The 17731-nt window shown below is 45.9% G+C and overlaps 2 protein-coding genes across 2 annotated transcripts; one reads left to right on the forward strand and one right to left on the reverse strand.

Moving 5' to 3' along the window:
* Positions 1-585: 585 nt before the first annotated feature.
* Positions 586-4784, reverse strand: mmadhcb (metabolism of cobalamin associated Db). The gene is made up of 8 exons (XM_080477877.1): positions 4564-4784; positions 3679-3728; positions 2961-3114; positions 2623-2840; positions 2059-2161; positions 1843-1973; positions 1270-1356; positions 586-922 (listed from the first exon to the last, which is right to left on the reverse strand). The coding sequence occupies exons 2-8, from the start codon at positions 3685-3687 to the stop codon at positions 728-730; spliced, it is 897 nt and encodes a 298-aa protein (XP_080334003.1). The 5' UTR covers positions 3688-3728; positions 4564-4784; the 3' UTR covers positions 586-727.
* A 3817-nt stretch (positions 4785-8601) lies between these two features.
* Positions 8602-17729, forward strand: LOC308118460 (rho-related GTP-binding protein RhoE-like). Its single transcript, XM_080477881.1, has 5 exons — positions 8602-9087; positions 9537-9624; positions 13984-14093; positions 14226-14351; positions 16627-17729. The coding sequence occupies exons 1-5, from the start codon at positions 8626-8628 to the stop codon at positions 16855-16857; spliced, it is 1017 nt and encodes a 338-aa protein (XP_080334007.1). The 5' UTR covers positions 8602-8625; the 3' UTR covers positions 16858-17729.
* Positions 17730-17731: the final 2 nt, after the last annotated feature.

The raw sequence follows: 17731 nt of genomic DNA on the forward strand, positions 1-17731 counted from the left end.
CCCGGTGGAATGTCAGGGTGGTGGCGGTAGGAGGGATTATCGGGGGTCAGAGGCTCAGGCCAGGTGAGATTACATGGACCTCTGCTGTGAGTGAGGAACAAATGTTTTCTAACAAAGTCCACATTATAAAATATCTTCACAAAACACATAGAAAAGTTTACATTTTAAAAAGGTCATATTATGCAGCTCTTCAGCACTTTCACATGGTCTCATTGGTCCAAAAACTAAGTTTATTGCCCCAAATCCAGCTTCTCCTTGATTTTCCTCCATTAGAATATTGGATCATAGGAGCTACATTCAGAATCTGCTGTGTCTGTGTGAGCTGGACTGGCTCCGCCCACACATGCCCATCTTGGGGCATGTGCCAGAGCAGAGCTGCCTAATTGTGGGAGGAGTCAAAGGGAGGGCCTACCTTGTTTGGGATTGGCTAAATCCCCAATGACGCTATATAGGGTTTGATTTCTGATTGGCTGGTTGGTTGTTTGACATCCAGTTAAACAGGTCCTGATCACTCAGGCTTCTCACTCACTGCGGTTTACCCGATTCTAATCTGAACCATGAAATTAAACCCAGAAGTCGGTGTGATGTGTTTACTCCCGAGCGTCGCCTTTATTAACGGGCTCAACGTCAGAGGGAATCCAGAGTCTTAAAAACGTCTGAGTCCCTGCGCCACAGTGTCCAAGACGTCACATTTGAGCCGAGGAGAAGCTTCCGGGGTGTCGACTGTTCAGCTGCCCTGCAGCCGCTTCATGATCTGAGTGTTGGGGGGGGCGTTGGTGAAGATGGACCCCACGAAGACGTGCGTCCCCCACAGGGAGTGTCGAATTACCCTGCAGCAGCCCAGGTCCTCGATCTGGAAGCCCAGCTGGCGATACCGGTCGTCCGTCTCAAACAGCGTGTTGTTGGTGTACGAGCCGAAGAACTGTGGGATTAGATTTGTTTTGTTTTTAAGATGAATGTTCAACTTGCTAAGATTCTGTTGAAAAGATATTTGCACCACTTTGCATTAAAACAGAGTGAATCCGGTGATAACGGTGTGAGATCAGACTGAGTGGCCAACAGCTCAGACGTTCTGATCCAGACTGAGACCTTCTGTGGAGCTGCTGCACCTTTCTCCTCCGTCACTCTGCCGACGCTAACGGATTTCGCCTGCTTGCTTTGCGAGTTTGTGAGGTCCCTTCCTGCTAACAGTCGTCGGGATTGTTTTCTCCAGACCTGCGCACGGTGGGATGTCGGTGTTGTGAGTTATGAGTGATGCTGCAGTCTCACCGCCAGGCCTGATGACGGGTCGATGAAGTCGGCCCAGAAGCCTTCTCTCTGCAGAGCCGAGCAGATCTCTGTGGCTCCCTCAATGAACTGGAGCACAGAAACGAGAGCCGGAGCGGGACTGTCACGTTAACCGACACAACGTGGACATGAAGAAAACATCAGAGACGAAGACTTTAAATACAGACGACACGAGGAGCTGATTTAGGATTAAATCCACCAGCAGGGGGCAGCAGCACAACATCGAGCTTCACAATCAGCTTGTAAAATCACTTCAACCAAAATATGTTGGACTTCAGAGTGTTTCTTACTTTGTTTTTAAGAATTTTAACTTTTTCCAATATTTTTTCTGAGGAATATTTGTTACCAGGAGGTTAATTTAATTCAATATGTCCAACATGTTACAAAGTGAAGCTTCAATCAGGTCAAGAGATCCATACAAAACAAGTCATATAGAAACTGTAGTTATGTTATTTATTTTTGATGGATGGATTTAGCATTAACAGCTCAACCTCCGTCTGAACATCCATCAGTGATGGATCAGCAGTGAACAGTGGATCGATGTGTGCCGCTCACCTTGTGCAGCATGTTCTCTCTCTCCTGCTCCACCTCGCTGCTCCAGCCCGTCATGTCGCTGGAGGTCTTCTGGGTCACTGTGACCACCATCATGCTGGAGGGCGGAGCTTCTGGAAACATGGCCTGGAAGTCTGCTGGGACACACACGTGATGGAGCTGAACATACACACATCCTGTGATGGAGTCATGATGGAGTAAGAACTCAGGGATCCGGACCTTTCTTCAGCAGCTCGGGACACAACTGGACGGCACATTCCACGCTGGAGCTGTCAGCCAGCGTCAAGTTGGTTTGCTCTGAGGAGGCAGCTTCGTCTTTACCCTAAGATAGAGAAAGCAAGCAGCACCTCATACCACGTAATACCACCTGCCACCACTAGATGTCACTACATGACAACAGGAAAACCTTCTTTAGTCGCTATTTGACTGACACTGTCTCCAGTAGACAAATCTACAGACATCTACTGCACAAGGATGATCAGGTTCCTGGGACACATTAAGAATTTTACAGAATGTCACTGCATGTGTTAAATGAAAAAAAAAAAAGAAAAAACACAAATGACTTAATTTTTTTATTCTGTTGTCTGTTAATCTGAAGAATTCATCGTCACCGACCAGTGAGCTCTGACTGCAGAGCGGCATCAGAATGTGAAGAAAACCCAACCTGATGGATTTAAGTCATCCGTCTGTCTGGGTTGGACCATGACGCTCGTTTTGACTTTACATTTGACCTGTTCGGATCTCTCTGCCGACTCTCCGAGTTCTGATCCTCTTAACACTGACCGTGACCTCTCCCAGGAACTGGGCCAGGATGAACTGGTGCCGGTCGCTGCTGGACGGAGCCGACAGAAGGTCCGGGACCGGACCGGGTGTCCGGCTCTTCTTCTGCTGGCCCAGGCCCTCCAGGTGGCTGTGGAAACCCACGTGCCCCGGGAGCTGGAAGCGCTGGTCCTGGGGCCCGAACGGCCCCATGTTGTCATCGGGCCACACCGTGCGCAGCCCTGAACAGAACACACTGAGAATTAGTTCACTGCTGGACCGGTTGTAGGAGGAACTGAAGAACTGAAGCTCTTCTCTTCCTGCATTCTCTGAGGAGTGTGTGAGGGGTCAGCAGGCCGTACCCAGGTCCGGGTGAGTGACGGACACGTAGGCCTCATCAGAACCCGACGACCCGGTAGCGGAGAAGGTTCTGGAGCCGGCGGACCCGGTCACACGGTGCACCAACACATGCAGTCCTGGGAGGTATGTGACCAGCCGGGTCCTGCTGCACAGCACCTGCACACACACACACACACACACACTCTGTCAATAAATCTGACCATCCTCACACAGAAATACTTTATACATCAATAGTTTGGGTATGAAAAGGTCAGAGGTCACGGCTACAGAAATGAAAGGAAAAGAGGAACTAAAGTGAAACAGCTGCCAGGTGAATAAATAATCAATCAAACTGAGAATAGAAAACACAAAAACTTTATCTTACTGTGTTCGTCTTACAACATCCACATAACATTCCTAGTTGGGATCTGGGTTTTAGATTATTTAAAGTTGTTCCAAGACAGATTATTGCATCAGTAACTTAACATGATCTGCGTTGAGTCATCCTGAGTTTCCCTGAACGCTCCGATGAGCTGGTCCCTCTAAATGTTGTGGGGCAGCATGTTTCCTCGGCTAAAGGAGGTTCTAAAGGAAGCATTGAGCCTCCTTTCCTTTGCTTATTGGGAATTCCAACGTTCCTTATCATGGCCGACAAACAAACACTTCCGGAGGTTAAGAAAATGTGGATAGGAAAGGAGATAGGAGGGATTATTAGGACGCAGACCAGGACTCTGTACTCACACTTGTCATGGTGTCGTGCCTTGGAGTCCTCACAGTGTCCAGGGGGGTCTCTGCAGGAGGACACCACAGGACAGTTACAACACTTTCACAAAAGCGATCACACATGACAACAGACTGTCCAACTCATGAGGAGAACCAGGACTTCAGGAGGACAGAAGGTGGAGGACAGTGGAAGGGGTTAACACCTGGCTTCCAGTTGTCTGTTTTTGACGGACATCAGCACAAATTGGGTCAGTTTAGCTTTAGGACATGATGAGACAGATTCAAATGGAGGCCGGAGGCTCAAGGACAGAACCTTCTAATGCAGAGATGTCCAACTCCGGTCCTCCAAGGCCGCTGTCCTTCATGTTTTCTGACGTCTCCCTGCTCCAGCACGCCTGAGTCCAATGACGACGTCATCATCAAGCTTGTGAAAAAAAATCCTCATAAAAGAGCCTCTCATTGCAATCAGGGGTGCTGCAACTGGGAGACATCTAAACCACGCAGGACCGAGTTTGAAGACGTTCTAAACGCAATGAAGGACAAGCTCTTCTGAACATTTAATGTTGAGTCTAAATTATGTCGTCACGTCGTTATATACTGTTTATTGTTTCTGCGAGTGACTGAAGCTGAGGGACAGACAACAGAGTAAAGGAGGACCGAGAGCAGGAGGAAGTTAGTTTGAAGTCCTGGGGTTCGAAGAAAAGGGACGAGCAGACAACCCAGGTCAGTCTGAAGACAGGTCAGGTCCACCTGGACAGGTGAGAGGTCCATCACAGGACACACACGGAGATGGACAGACGTAAACAGACAGACATGGACATACAGCGAGAGAGATAGACAAACACAGAAAAAGGACACACACAGACACGCACTCGCAGTATTTTCCATGTATCACAAACTCACCTCACGTCCCTCTGTTGTCACTGCGTCAGGTAACGTCCTCCTGTCCAGCCGTCTCTCGCTCTGTGTGTCTGTCCTGCTCTCCGGAGGGTTTAATATTGTCCTAAATATAATAAAATTTAACCAAGACAACAGAACTTGACCCAAGAATTATCCAAACATTAACTTTTATCGATCACCTTGGAGGCGCGCATGCGCCGTGGGACCGGAAGTTTTTTTTAGATACACGAGCCGAGTGCAGACAGTGCCTCCTGCTGGAGAGGAGGGGCAGCACATCACCACGTCAAACTTCATTTCATCACATCAAAACGTCACATCGCTTAAACTGTCACTTATATAATTTTCGTTTTACACGAAATGTCACAACTATAGAGTCTGCCACACTCTGCCATTCCTTTATTTGTTATTTTTGTTTGTTATTTCTTCATCTCTGCCATTTTACTGTCATAATCTTTGTTGTAAACTTTGTTGCTGCTGTTGCAGTTTGGATTTGTCAGTTGGAATGACTGATTTGTTTATGTTTGTACACCACAGACTTTAAATAGAGTTTATTTTAAAATCATCATATCCCAAACAAATACCACCCTTAAACAAAACACTGTACACCTGAAATTTGTATAATTTATCAAATGTATTTCCAAAACCTCCAGTGAGCAATCTTCATGGGACATTCTTGCAAATAATCCATGATAGGTCTAATCCCTTGTCAGAAGCCTAAAAAACATGTATAGCTTTACAGATTTAAAGATACCAAACCTTATGAAGAGATATTTTTTTCCTACTAAAACTATATGTGTTTCAAAATCATTAAAGAAGAGCTGCTGACACTTTATGATATTGAACATTTCCAACAATTTAAGCATTACAGCAGTTTGAGCAATTTCTCAATGATATTTTGTTGTTTGTGACTTTTAAATATAAGTCCCGTTTGTCACATAAAAGGAATAGAAGTTAAAAGCAGAATTAAAACTGATGAAAATATTTACTGACACATTGACGATTGTGGTACTCAATAGTATGAAGCTTTACTGATATCCAGTGAGGATTGTACAAACCCAGAGACTTTCTAAAGCTAGAAATGGTGAAATATGTGTGATTATGGTCAATATTACAGGCTACCTTTCAACAGGTTTCATCACGTGTATGTTTCACACAGTATTCAAATATCTTAGATAATTGTGTGTACTGTGGTATTTCACTGGATCCCCATGTAAAAAAAATTTTTTTAACATATAGTTTATTCATTTTAAGAACAAAATGAAACATGAAATGAACAAACCGCAGCTGATTTTCTCGGATTTATACATAAGACTTTTCTCCCCTTTGTTCCCCCTCCCCTTTCTGTTTTTCATTTACAAACTGTATTTTCCTCTGGGGAAACTTTAAGCAGCTTGTTGAATCTATAAAACCATAAATTGAGGCAGTACTGGAGGTAAATGAGGGTCTAAAGTCCTGTGACTGAGGTGTGAACGTCACATAGACATGACACACAATGTTGTGTTATTGCCAAAACCGAAGCGTCTGTGTACATTGAGTCTGATTCAGACGATCACGAACCAGGTAACAAGCCCTTCTATCCTCATTATGACTGAAACATCAGTGGAGAGCATCTTGTATTGTCATAGACGGAGAGGAGGAAACCTCAAGACCTTCTGCCTCGACGGTAATCTCCTCAACCTTTCTTCTTGGGCGGCTCCCAGATTGTCCCAGAGACAGGTGGAAGATTCCCACTTCTTCATCGACGCGTCTGTGTCTCCACCGTGAGAACGCCGCTGTCTGCTGTCAAAATAAAGATTAAAGAGACGCCTTGTGAGCGTCACACAGACCACGGTTACTTTATCTCTGGTACATGATATCCACAGTCTGGGTTTACTGTGGAAACAACGAGGAGAGAAGATCTCTGCATGCATTGATCGCTCTATAGCTGTAGTTTGAGTCCGTATCAAGCAAACAACACGTGTTTCTTCCTCAGAAGAAACGTCATCCATTTAAACTTTGGCTCATTTCCAATGAGACAGCCATCTCGGAGGACGTCCTCCTCCTCACTCAGGTGGATCGTTGCTTGTTTTGAGGAGCAGATAACAGACGCTACCTCCTCACTTTGTGCTTCTTCTCACTCAGTCTTCCTCTTCCTTTCCTTCCACTTCAACACGGAACAAAGTGAGTGAAATGAAGAATAAAAGTGCAAGGGGGGAAGAAAGGTCAACAGTTAGAAATATAAAGTATTATCTCTGTCGTATCTCTGTTCACTCTCCTCAGTTTATATCTCACGAACAAATGAATATTTCTTTCAGTCAGTATCAGAGTTTAGTTTATCTCCGAATGAGTTTCTGGGACATTTACCGAGTCGCGACTCTGTAAACTACGGTTTCTCCTGAGCCGAGTATCTTCTAATCAGAGATGTTGGACTGTAATTAGGAACATCAGAGGCGTTTATCTCGAGCATGTGGGCATACGGAGAGAATAACCGGGGTCCCCGGACCCTCCCCCAGCTCACAGCTCACCATCTGGTTACAGTTTGAGCTGAGTTGTGTTTGGCCATGATTTCAACCCACAATGACAACAGGGGAACCACAGAGGCCGAAGCAGTGGAACGCCACACCCAGAGAGAGAGAGAGAGAGAGAGAGGGAGAGAGAGAGAGAGAGAGAGAGAGAGGACTCGCACCTACAGCGTGCCGAAGCACAGCCATGTAGAGCAGCAGCAGGACCGCCGTGGACCCTGCGGGGCCGGGACGTGTCCTCCGGGACTGACCCACATTCCCTGCTCCTTTTAGAGGCTCTGGACTCCATTAGGCTGATGTTCTTCAAGTCAGTCAGCTGATACTAACTGCTAAATGGCACATGATGCTAACATAACCGGGGGGGGGGGGTCTCACTAACCATCGCAGAGTGTGTGAGGCCTCCAGGCAGCCATCGCTGCTCTTTCTCAGCACGATAAAAGCAAAGCATCCTCTTTGCAGTATAAAGATCCTCTCACAAGAGATCAGCTGCAGGACAGTCTGTCACTAACAGTTAGTCACAGTTTGGAAACCACTGCTGAAATGTGACCGGGCTGTGGTCGACTATTCGAACTATCCACCAGTACCTGAGAATTCAGCTTCCACTTGATTCAAACTGACAGAACTGCTCCTTTTTTTCTCTTTTTCGAACAGTTATTTTACAATGTTGAGGGCAAATTCATCCAGTCATTGTTTGCAGGTTACCACACAACATATAAGGGGATACAGACCATTGAAGGCTGCAGGAGGGTGGGCAGTTTAATTCTTCATGTATCATCGTCACATAGCTTGAAATTACATATTGGAGGGACAATGTTTGTTTTTCAAAGCACCAAGGTGGTCCAAAATCACCCGTTTTCCCTCCACTGATTTCCCCTCGGTGGACAAAAGCACCAAAACATCAACATGGTTGATGGTTCTGAACTGAGTCACTGCCGACTGTGTGTGAGGAGAAACATGGAGCCGCACAACCAAAATATAAACCTGCAAAAACTACCCAACATATCCCTCTTATCATCCATATGATTTCATAAACTCTCCAGCAGTATGTAGTGATTAAAAATGTTAATAATGCAGACAAGAAGACCTCCATCTTTACCCTAAACCATGTTTGGTTTCTACAGTTTGGAGGCTTTGAATCATTTCTGAATCCTTCTGTTACTGATTTATTTTTTTACACTGTTCAGTGATTTAAATTGGTTTTCTCTGTGCTTCATTAAGTCAACTTTATTTGTTTAGCACGTTCAAGAACAACAAAGGTCGACCAAAGTGTTTTACAGTTTAAATATAAAAAACAAGACATAATCTGAGGAAATATACAGAGTAAGATAAACGGTAAAGACACTTGAAGATCTTTACAAACTGTAGTTTGATGATAAAGACCAAAACACTTGAATGTTGCCTCAAAACATCCACGTGCTTTTCTTTTTAGACTCTCCATAAAACACTTTCTGTTAATTACACGTAACGTTTAAGAGCCTTAATCCTTCAAATTGTGATTTTTATTTTTTTTTATTTTTGTTCTTGTTTAAGAGCCCCTCCCCAGGATGGAGGGCTTTTAGGAGGAATGCCCTCCCATGCTCAGATTCCTGGAGGTTGGGGTTTTTATTCCCTGGAGACAGTTCAGCCAGGAATTCCTGGATTTTCCAGCAGCACCGCCCTCCCGTGCCGGAGTGAGAGGAGCGGGTTCAGTGTGAGTCTGAGCCGGAGGAGAGTCCTTCACAGCGGACAAGGCACCGTCAGCACCGCCTGGAAGAACCTGGAAGAGCCTGGATCTTCTTCTCCCGTCCTCCGTCCTCCACAGCGGGACAAGCCACCCTCAGCACCCCGCTGCGCCGCCTCTCCTCTGCCCCGGGAAGCGCCTGGAAGCTCCGGGAAGAGCCTGGATCTTCCTCCCCCCGTCCTCCTGCAGACACCCCGGCTGATCCTCATGGGTTCCGAGGTGAAGTGTAAGATCGTGGTGGTGGGGGACAGCCAGTGTGGGAAGACCGCGCTGCTCAGCGTCTTCGCCAAGGACAGTTTCCCCGAGGTAAAGCGTCTCTGGCCGGGGGGAGGGAGCGAGCAGCGCCGCTGTTCCAGGATCTCACCTGCTCTGTCCTGTCTTGACTGTACTGTCCTAACTGTCCTGTCCTGACTGTCCTGTCTTGTCCTAATTGTCCTGTTCTGATTGTTCTGACTGTCCTGTCTTGTCCTAATTGTCCTGTTCTGATTGTTCTGACTCTTCTGACTGTCCCGCCTTGTCCTAACTGTCTTGTCCTGACTGTCCTGTCTGTCCTAACTGTCCTGTTGTGTCTGTCCTGTCATGACTGTCTTGTCCTGTCCTGTCCCAACGTTCCTGTCCTGTCCTGTCTGCCCTGACTTTACATGACCTGTCCCGTCCTGTCTGTCCTGTCTTTACTGACCATCCTCTCTCATCCTGTCCCATCCCATCCTGACCGTCCTGTCCCAATCCTGACTGTCCTGTCTTGTCCCCTGCAGTGCTACGTGCCCACCGTGTTTGAGAACTACACGGCCAGCTTCGATTTGGACATCCAGCGGGTGGAGCTTCGGCTGTGGGACACCTCAGGTGAGGACAGACACTATAGGTGAGGACAGAAAGGCTCAGGGGAAGTCAGAATTTTGGAGACAGTCCAGGACATCTGAAGTTCCCCTGCAGTTCACCTGTCCATCACCAGCACTCTGAACTATCTCCTCAAATCTGCTCATCACATAAAGTCAAAATCCCACATCAAAGTCAGAACTTTAATCCCAGAATTCAGAGAAAGAAAGTCTTTGTACCTTTAAATGGCCCTGAAACCCTAATCCAAGGGTTCTGAAGGTTCTGTAGATTATTTCATGTTTTCACAGCTGTTGGTTGGTTAACAGGATAACTCAGGGACATGTGGATGGGTTTAGATTTTTTTTATTTATTTTTCTTTAAAGGCAGATGACAGGACAGAGACGAATGGATTAAATTTCCAGCCAGATCTGGATCATATTAGAGACTATGAGCTCTCCGGGCGCCTTCTGGTTCAAATCTTTGTTGGTGAATCCTTTAAAAATCCGGAGAAAACGTGAATGTGACATTTACACTCGATAAGAGTTGATCACACGTCACCAATATCACGGTTTCCAGATTTGATGCACGGCTCAGAACTGTTGGCCAATAAAAACCTGAGTTTAGATCTGACTGAATATAGAAATTCCGAATGAGACGTCCTGACGTCGATATCAAGAACTGATGACTCGTCATTGTCAGTGTTCATTATTGAGTAAGTAACGAGGGAATGAACGACTCCGATCTGCTGCCAGATAAAGTGAAGGTTTTAATCCCTCATCTTCTGGGAGAGGTTTTCCCACTCGGACCGTGTTCAGGTGTGTTTTCCCACTTCCTGGTGGGACTTTCCCACTCCCACTCACCAACTTGCCACAAGGTGTGTTTTATTTATTACTGACGGCGGAGTCGGAGCCAAACACTCCTGTGATGGAAATAAGTGAATGTATTATGACAACACGTGAGCCCCACAACTAAAGTGTTCCTATAAAGCTCCTGTGATCCCATAAATGCAACAAGGAAAAAGAAAAAAGACCCGCTGCGCATTAATCTCAGTGTTTAAGTTGTTTTTGTCTTGAGTTTTACAGTTTTGCTGCTTTATTTGAACGGTGAAGTGACGGGTGGGGGGGGGGGGGGGTCAGTGGTGCACATTCTGGCCTGCAGAAAAAAAAAACTGTTGATGCGTTCATCCATGCTCACCCCACCCTGCATTTTTGAAGGTGAACGTGGTCAGACCCCCCTGCAGCTCCAGCGTCCCCCCCCCCCAGTACAAAATCCACCTCTGCTTGTAAAGCTGTGACTTGGGGCAAATCGTCCCCCTCTTGCCCCCCTGAAGCTGCTGGTGAGAGCATGAGGACCGTGGATGTCTCTCCGCGGGGTGCAGCAGAAAGACGTCTTATCTCAGCTCCTTTCTTTACCCACTGGGTGGGGGTGGGGGTGTTAGGGTGGGTGGCTGGGTGGGCTGACTGTTGTGAAACAGGGTGTAAGCTGTAATTCCTGCAATACTCGCAAGTTCCCCAGAAAGTCTGTGATGCCGTCTGTCTGGAATGTAGGCCGGGCGCTGGATAGAAACCAGAGTCAGATTTCACTGCAGCCAACATATGAAATTCTTCCACACGCACACACACACACACACACACACACACACACACACACACACACACACACTGGGATGAAGAATAGCTCTGGAGTCACGTGCTGGACTCCTCCGACAGGCAGAGCTTCAGCCAGGCGACACCTTGGGAATTACCCCGACCTGCTGTGGACCGAACGCTGCGGCGGGGTTTTCAGCAGACCACTAATGCTCGTTGGTAGTACACGTCTGTGACGTCCACACCTTCCGAACACGGCCCATCGTTTTTTTCATGGAGTCCCACCATGTTTCCACATGAAGTCCGAAGGACTCGCGGAAAAGCAGAATAGAGCCAGGGGGAGGCCGACGACGCTTCGCTAAGCTCGGACGCTTGAATGCCGCTGCGTTGTGAACATGCACAGTATACGACGAGGGAGCGCAGAGGTCAAGTTCCACAGAGAAGATGGAGACAGGAAGTGCAGCAACACCTTCTATCCCCCGGACCAGGGAGTGTCCAGACCCGGTCCTGGAGGGTCTCCTGCTTGTTTTAGATCTCTCCCAGGCGTAACTTGGGCTTTTCGTTTGTCGATTGCTGAAGCAGTAATCGATCAACGTCTAAAATAGGAAGGACGGAGACCTTCAGACTGGTCTTTGGGACTTGAGTGACGAATAATGTCTTCTTCCTGTTTGATCATGTTAGGTTTTTTTTTCCTTCTTCTGTTCTTTTTCATACTTTTTCTATACATCTTTTAGATATTCCATCTCTGTGATCCCTAAACTAGATGAGATTTTTTATTATTTTTTTTATTAATCTGTGCTCTTCAGATTTAAAAACCCGACTGTAATTATCCTGAGGCTAAAATCTACATTCCTCTCAGGACTGTTGTGACCTAAAAGAAAACAATGGGAACAAAGAAAGTCGAAGCTGTCGAGGAACATAAAGGGAAAATATGTCTTCTCTCGGTTTCTTTTCTTTTTTTTTTTCTTTTTGAATTCAGCATTTCTGTTCCTCATTTCTCTCCGTCAAGCATTCTTGTGGAAAAACCCTTCATCCCGCAGCTCCTCGAGACCCCGCCTGTGAAAACAAGAGCTGCCGCTCCGTTTAACGGCAGAAACGTGCCAGATGGGAGAAGATTTCATCACGGCTTACATGGAGCCCAAACTGGGTCTGTTGGTGGAAAAATGTGGAAGGAACCGTGGGCCCTTGGGGAACTGGGGACTGGGCGGGGGTCTCGAGGTGGAGGGGCTTGGGAGCCTTTGGGAGGTTCGGGGGCCTTGGAGGCCCTCGTGGGGTTAGGGAAGCCTTTGGGGTCTGGGGTAGGGCCTGCAGGAGGCCCACCAGGAGTCTGGGTAGGGCCCTGGCATTTCTTTGGAGGCCGTTGGGGGTCTGGGAGGGACCCTTAGGTGTCAAGGGTCCCTGGGTTGGGGGAGGGGCGTCGGGGTCTGCAGGGTCGTGCGTCTCCTTAATCAGTGTTTGGGTGAATTAGATTGGTTTGTGTGGACGTCTCAGGGCCGCTCCTCCTCCTCCGAGGAGCATCTGGATCTCATCAGGGCTCCAAACATCTTGAAGAGGCAGTGAAGTCGCTCTGAGAGGCGACGGATCAGGTTTACAGAGAAAGTTTTGAAGACTGCCTGCTTACTCTTTGGGTGCTTGATGAAAAGTTCACAGTCGCTGAATGAAAGACTCTGAGAAGTCTCCGAGCGCGTCTCACTGCAGCTGTTGACGTATTTGTGTAAGCAAAGATTACTTCTGTGTTCTTGTTTAAGCCGTGCGTAAAGATGAAGTCTTTTGAAATCAGCCACAAGGAAAATAAACTTTTTTTTTTTTCTTTCTTCTTCTTCTTCTTCTTCTTCGTCACATGTTGACTTGTGATTAAAACGTGGACAAGAAAAAGTATTCCAAGATCCTCTGGAACTCGTTAGTCTCCTGCATTAATGGGTGAAAGATGTGATCAGATCTACATCTGCGTCGCAGGTCAACGCGGAGAGCTGAACGTAAAACCATATACTTAAAACACGCAAAGGGCTGCTTGAATAACTCCTCTTCTCTGTGAAGTTTGAAAAGCTCTGTGGAGGTTCAGGAAGCTATCTCAGAGGCAGCCTCAAAGCATGATGCTCCCTCCACCATACCTGTATATTCCAGTGGTTTGGATCAAAAGCTGGTTTTCGGTGGTGGTGTGTCTGTACTGAAATGTAGGTTATGTGTGTTAATTTAGTATTGAATTTTGTGTTTATAGGACTAATATCTCTCACTGGATTATTATAGTGTTACCCTTCGCTGAAAATAAGACGACTTTATACAATAAAGTACAATAATAATGGATTTAAACTGGTCGATGGTGACCAGTGAGTCTCCGTCCAGGGTGTCGTCATCTCCTCCTGCTCTTCACAGGGGCTTCCTGATGTCCCAACCTCTATTTCTAGTTATTTACCAATGTTTCTTTCATTCAATGACCCTCATCCAGCTCTCTCACTGTCAGTTGCTCAGTGAACATTGCAATCAAACCCGCTGACTGTTACTAGATATCTGCCCTCTTTCTCTACAATAAATGTCTCTTTGTTGTCATGTGAAATCCAAGTCCTACAGCCAGGAGGACATATTCACACTACCGTAATGAGTAAATGGATTTCACTCATATAGCAAATATAGAATATAGGCCAATGAAGTTCTGGTGTAACACGTTCAACAGAAAACACAACAAAAAAACAGGAATATGATCTCGGTCATCCTCACTGATGGACGGTGAGGTTTGTGGATGATTCATTCTCCAACAATATTGTTAAGAAAACTAACAAACTTTGCCATCTTTCCATTGAAGGGTCTCCGTACTACGACAACGTGCGGCCTCTGTCTTACCCTGACGCTGATGCCGTCCTCATTTGCTTTGACATCAGCAGACCAGAGACATTGGACAGCGTCCTTAAGAAGGTGAGAGTGTGAAAGAAGCTCTTTGCTAAAGTAATTTTAGTGTCAGCTCTAGATGAAATCCATTTCAGAAAAGCCGATCTTGACGTTTTTAATAAGTTCCATTCCTTCCCTCTGCTCGCTCCTTCTGTGCAGTGGAGAGCCGAGGTGGAGGAGTTCTGTCCCAAGACCAAGATGCTGCTGGTCGGATGTAAATTAGACCTTCGAACAGACCTCTTCACCAGGTCTCACACCAGACAGACTCCGGTATCATATGACCAGGTAGGTGTTGGGATCTCACCAGTACAAACAGCTTTAGTCTCCATGTGAAGACCTGGCGGCTGATGGCTTCTGAAACCTTTCCAAATGCTTTCAGTTGGGTTTAGGTCACAAGCATCGCTCTCTCTTTGGCTCTGAGCTGCTGGATGTGATCTTGACTTGACTTTTTGAATCTCGTTAACATATTCTCCTCAATAATATTGTTTCTGTTACCAGCAAAGCAGCCCCACAGCATGATGATACCTCTGCCATGTTTTACAGTAGGTGGGCTGGAGCTTTTCCTTCTGGGCTTTATTTGGTGGCCTTTAAACAAATTGATGTGCTGCATCTCCAAAGAGTTTTATTTTGGATTGAGGAATCTTAAGAACATAAAGTTCTTTACTTCAGGCTGAGATACTTCAGTGGCCCATCGCCCACACTAAAGCCCGCCCGGAGCCCAGGCACCTGTCTGATGAGATCAGCCCTCACTCCCAATCTCTGCCACCAAGCCCATAAACCCAGCCTAAACCAGACAAAACAAGCCCAAACCTGGTCTAAACTACAGAAAACCAGACAACCCAGTCTAAACTACTGAAAACCAAACCAAACAACGTCTCAACTACAGAAAAACAGACAAAACTACAGAAACCCAGACCAAACCTGGTCTAAACTACAGAAAACTAGATTAAAGCCAGTTTTCAGAAACTATAGAAAACTGGACTAAACCCAGTCTAAACTACATAAAACTGGACTAAACCCAGTCTAAACTACAGAAAACCACTGCCTCGTTTGAATTGTAGACAAACGGACTGTTCAAACTTATGTTTTGAAGTTTAGACTGGTTTTTTTCCTTTATTGACTGCTTAGACTCTTTATAGGCTGTTTACACTGGTGTTTGAAGTTTAAGCTGGTTTCTTTATGTTTGAACTGGTTTTCTTCAGGGCTGGACTCATTTTAGACAGTTCAGGACCGTCTTTAGACTGTTTGTTCAGGTTTTGACTGTTCAGACTGTCTTTAGTTGACTGGTGTTTTGATATAAAGACTGTTTTTGAGGTTTAGACGGTCTGTAGACTGTCTTTTTATGTTTAGACCGGTTCTCTTGAGGTTTCCACAGTTCAGACTGTCTTTAGTCGACTGGTGTTGATCTTGATGTGTGGATGTGTAGTTTCTTTTTGTTTCGACTGGTTTTCTATAGTTTGAATTGGATTTGACACACTTCTCTCATTGAGTCTGTTCTTGGTTCGCATCCATTAAGCACCAGCCTGTTAACCTAGTTGAGAACAAACGTTTCAGACAGATATTTCAGGATCTCTCCTGGTTTTTATTTTATCTTCGGAGTTTCCATCTCTTGCAGCTCTCTGCCCACACTCGGTGCCGTGGTGTGTGAGGGGGTGAGTTCTTCCCTCTGATCTCTCTGTGGAGAGCGTTAACAAGCGGTGGAATCGTGAATACCGCTGAGACTGTGGCAGGATTACTGTAAACTCTCTACATAAGGTGCAGTCAGGAGTGCAGGATGCCGTTTGCCTGCAAGAATGTAGAAGAAATGGACCCGCAGAAGAATGTGAGAAATGTGCCCTGAGAGGAACGGCGGAAAGTTGTTCATGGACGATCTGCAGCTGCTGGAAAAATGTGGTTCAGCTTATTGACTACAAAGAATGTGACTGAGGGCGTCAGATTTTTCCTCATTTTGTGAGATGAATGCAGATCAGATCACTTTTTATGAGATGTTAAAGGGGTTATATTATACAGCTTTTCAACACTTTCACTTGGTCTCGTTGGTCCAAAAACGTTTTATTCAAAGTTTATTGCTCCACATTCAGCTTTTCCTTGATTTTCCCCCCTTTGAATATTGGATCATAGGAGCTGCATTCAGAATCTGCTGTGTCTGTGTGAGCTGGACTGGCTCCGCCCACACATGCCCATCTTAGGAAGAGGAGGAAATAGTTCCTCTCGTGGTGCCATGTGCCAGAGCAGAGCTGCCTAATTGTAGGAGGAGTCAAAGGGAAGGACTACCTTGATTGGGATTGGCTAAACCCCCGATGACACTATATAGTGTTGGATTTCTGATTGGCTGGTTGGAACAACACACTTTTAAGTGTGAGATGACAGATTTTCTTCATTTCTGGGGCGTCATTCCAGGAATGGAGACGATTATCACTTTTGGAAAACCATTAGAAAGTGAATTTTGCACAATATTAGCCCTTTCAAGGATTCAGACTTTCTCTTTGTAAATGTTCCGTGTGAACTGGTTCAGTGCGACCGTCTGCTAATGCTTAGAGGTTTTCTTCTGTCCTCTCAGGGTTTCAACACAGCCAGGCACCTGTGCGCCCCCTACCTGGAGTGTTCGTCCCTGCAGTCCGAGAACAGCATCAGAGACATTTTCCACATGGCCACGCTGGCCTGCGTGAACAAGAGCGGCAAACACTCCAAGAGGAGGAAGTCCCGAGCCAAGAGGATGTCTCACAGCGGGGGGGACGTGTCCGCCGTGTGCTTCCAGCAGACCAAGACCAAGAGTTGCCCCATCATGTAGGCTGCTGGGAAAGCAGCTGCTCAGGGCCGGGCGACGTCTGGAAGCGAAGCAGACCAGACTTCAGACACTAAGACTTAAAAAAATAAATGTCCTGGGATATTCTGGAGGACGTCCCATACGGACAAACAGGAGGCTTAATCTAAGAGCCTGATCTGTTCCATCCACCACAGACTGCAGAGAGGTGGACACAGTCAGGTTACAAATCATTTCAAAACCTTTCACAGACTCAAATATTTACGAACAACGGTGTTTCAAAAAAAGTTTGGACGCCTCATCAAACTTCATCCCGAAGATGCAGACGATCCCTTGTGTGCTTGACTTGCTCTGTATTGTTTCTGCATTAGTGACATTATCCTTTAATTCTGCATTTACTTGTCGCAATTGTGAAAAATTATTATATTCCCTCTTTTCATTCAGCCTCTTTCCAAGCAAATATGAAGACCCTGTCCCCTGCTGGAGGCTCCAGTCAGAGACATTTCTCTTTACACCTCGCTAGTATTTATTCACATCCCATAATAGTTTTCTGGTTTTCCTGCTTGTTTCAACTCTTTAAGACGCGTTCCTGTTTTTTTAATCCAACGTGTTAATATGTGTAAGTTTTACTCGTATCTTTTCAAAGTGCAGAACGGCTTTTCTTTCCTATAAACGATGTTATTTTAAACGTTTGACGGAACCTTTTGAATGTTTGGACGTCAACGTGTGAAGCAAAGCGTGTGCCGAGTGTTTTATTTTTTTTCAACCCATTATTGAATCAGTGTATGTATTCTAAGTTATCCAGTTGGTTGAACACTGAGAGCTTGTTTGAAGATCACAGTAAGTCCTCATGAAGAAGGTTTTACAATGTTACACAATAAATAGATGGATTTCACTTGAA

Source organism: Lipophrys pholis (assembly GCF_963383615.2).
Source record: "Lipophrys pholis genome assembly, chromosome: 13".
Classification (NCBI taxonomy): domain Eukaryota; kingdom Metazoa; phylum Chordata; class Actinopteri; order Blenniiformes; family Blenniidae; genus Lipophrys; species Lipophrys pholis.